The 2,446-nt window shown below is 39.6% G+C and overlaps 1 protein-coding gene across 2 annotated transcripts in view; it reads right to left on the bottom strand.

Moving 5' to 3' along the window:
* LOC107679309 (E3 ubiquitin-protein ligase HACE1) overlaps positions 1 to 2,446 on the bottom strand; it is a 35,163-nt gene that overhangs the window by 9,850 nt on the left and 22,867 nt on the right. For both annotated transcript variants that reach the window (XM_016474832.1, XM_016474833.1), the window contains 3 exons: positions 2,065 to 2,152; positions 650 to 799; positions 89 to 285 (listed from right to left, as the gene is read on the bottom strand). In XM_016474832.1, coding sequence (XP_016330318.1) covers positions 89 to 285; positions 650 to 799; positions 2,065 to 2,152 — 435 coding nt within the window. The remainder of the gene's footprint in view (positions 1 to 88; positions 286 to 649; positions 800 to 2,064; positions 2,153 to 2,446) is intronic.

A 2,446-nucleotide genomic window follows, 5' to 3' on the forward strand; every position in this document is an offset into this window, starting at 1 on the left:
ATCGTGAATCGAATCATGAGTTGAGTGAATCGTTACATCCCTACTAACTATACATAAATAAACAAACAAACAAAAAACAAAACATCACCTTGTTGTCTTGGGTGACCTGAATGGCAGTTCCTCCTGGTTTGAGAGGGACCTCTTCCATGGTTCCGAACACATCGGTCTCTACAGAAAACGTGAGCTCAAGGCCAAGGTCACTGATGTCATTGTCCAGAATCCACTGCAGATTTTTAGCATACTCTGGGTCAATGGACGACACATCCTGATAGCTCACTGGGATGCCTGCAAAGATCACACACAGAAACACACTTTTACACATGATGCATGTTGCAGACCCTCCCGTTAACCAGAATAGTGCTTTAATCAAGTTGTTGCAGTTGGGTTAACATGTTGACATGATGCATATGAACATTTCTGATTTACAAATGATTATACTATTCTTGTGCTTGTAAACATGATCAGTGATAACAATTGTATGGACTACACTTAATTAAAACATCAACTGTGTGTCTATACAAGTTCTAATCTGTATGAATGCATGCAAAATGAAGTATAACAGATGCAATGAAAATAAAAAAAATGCTGATACAGAATTAATTATAAGTAAATTCTCTTATATAAACACTATGTGAGTGGAGTGGGTTACCCAGTATGTGCTTGTAAAAGGAGCGTGTGAAGTAGATGTTCACCAGCTGTCGATGATAGAGAGCCAGACCCAGGATTTGACCAGCAAATCCGAAGTAGTTTAGATGATCTGGGTTTACAGAAGAATTGCTGTTGGGTTGAAACGTGGTACCTGTTAAAAGAAATGCACACATAAGCATGCAAAACATAAATATAAATATTTAAAAAACACAGTGTATCTGAAACAGTGTATCTGCATTAATCAGAGGAGAAGTTTTTCTACAGGCAGAGTCCCACTAGCCAATTTATTTGCTGATTTTCAGTCATAAGCATTCATTTTCACAGTCAAGAGTCAGAGGCAACGTCCACATCTCTCAGCGGGAGGACGTTAATGGCCCAGGCGACTCCCTGTTGAGCTCATAGCCCTGCAGACCCTCAGCCAACATCAAGCTTCCCCTTGGCAGTGACCAATGAGCTTTTTCACACACTGAAAAATTGAAAAGCCATTGTCTGGCTCAGATTTTCACATGGAAAAAAGCAGACTGTTCCATGGTGGGCTCTCCTGCACTTCTGTTGTTAAAGAATGTAGATATTTTTTTCCCATTAAATCTGCGCATATAATTTGTATTGTAATGGTACGGTTACATTTCAATAGGAAATCACAGAACTTTTTGTGGGAGTGAAAAGATTTCCCCACGCAGATTTGCAAATGGGTTCAAGTTGTTCACACAGATTCGCCACAAAATGGTTTTAATGTGATCACACCTACAGTATGTAAACACTTTGAAACAACGCGACTTTAAAGGGACAAACACATTTCCGCTGTTCAGCGAATTTTCACAAACACAATCTAATCATCTAAATATGAATCCACGAGATCAGGAACTTGGTGGGAAGGTGAAAATTCACAGAAAGCTTGGTTGGTGAAAGTGACTCGTGAGTTGTGTCTCATACATTGCTACACAATGGCCTAGTTTCACAGACAGGCCTTAGACTAAGCCAGGATTAGGCCATAGTTCAATTAGGATATTTAAGTAATTTTTATAAACGTGCCTTAGAAAATAACATTACTGGTGTGTGTCTTGAGACAAAACAAAGGCACTGATATATTTTAAGATCAGTCAGTGCAAGTTTATTTCAGTTAAAACAGCTCAGACTTACATTTTAGTCTGGGACTAGGCTTAAGCCTTGTCTGTGAAACAGGGGGTATAATAGCTAAAGAATGGAGTTTTTTACTTGTGACCACACACAAACACACACACACACACACAAACACCTACTCATAGAGCATTACATGAATTGCATCCTTATCTGTCAGTCTATTTCTTTATTAATGAATGAGTGTGACAGATCACCAACAGAACAGAGCGATATTTCAGAAAGAAAAGCTGATAGGTGCAGCACCCCGACCCGTATTGTACATGAGATTTCATTTACCATCGGCTGATTGTGTAAACAGTGCATAGTCCGGGTTGATGATCTCATTGGACAGTATGTCAAACCACTCTCTGACCACCCCCTGACCCTGAGAAAAGGACAGAGTAAAGTCATTCATGGCATTAATCCTAGATCTACTGCACTGCAGCAAAATCTCAGAAAAACAATACTTCAAAATCTGGTAAAATAGCCAATACATGCATAATATGCACAAATATGAAGCTATCACAAGTACACTCTTGACACAAAGCAAGTTTATGGTGCCTTCTAAGATACCTCAAGATACTGCTCCGGGTGTGTGTTCACGGTGTGTGTGTTCACTGCTGTGTGTGTGCACTTTGGATGGGTTAAATGCAGAGCACTAATTCCAAGTATGGGTCAC

The sequence above is a fragment of the Sinocyclocheilus anshuiensis genome, unplaced genomic scaffold (assembly GCF_001515605.1).
Source record: "Sinocyclocheilus anshuiensis isolate Anshui unplaced genomic scaffold, SAMN03320099.WGS_v1.1 scaffold2366, whole genome shotgun sequence".
Classification (NCBI taxonomy): Eukaryota; Metazoa; Chordata; class Actinopteri; order Cypriniformes; family Cyprinidae; genus Sinocyclocheilus; species Sinocyclocheilus anshuiensis.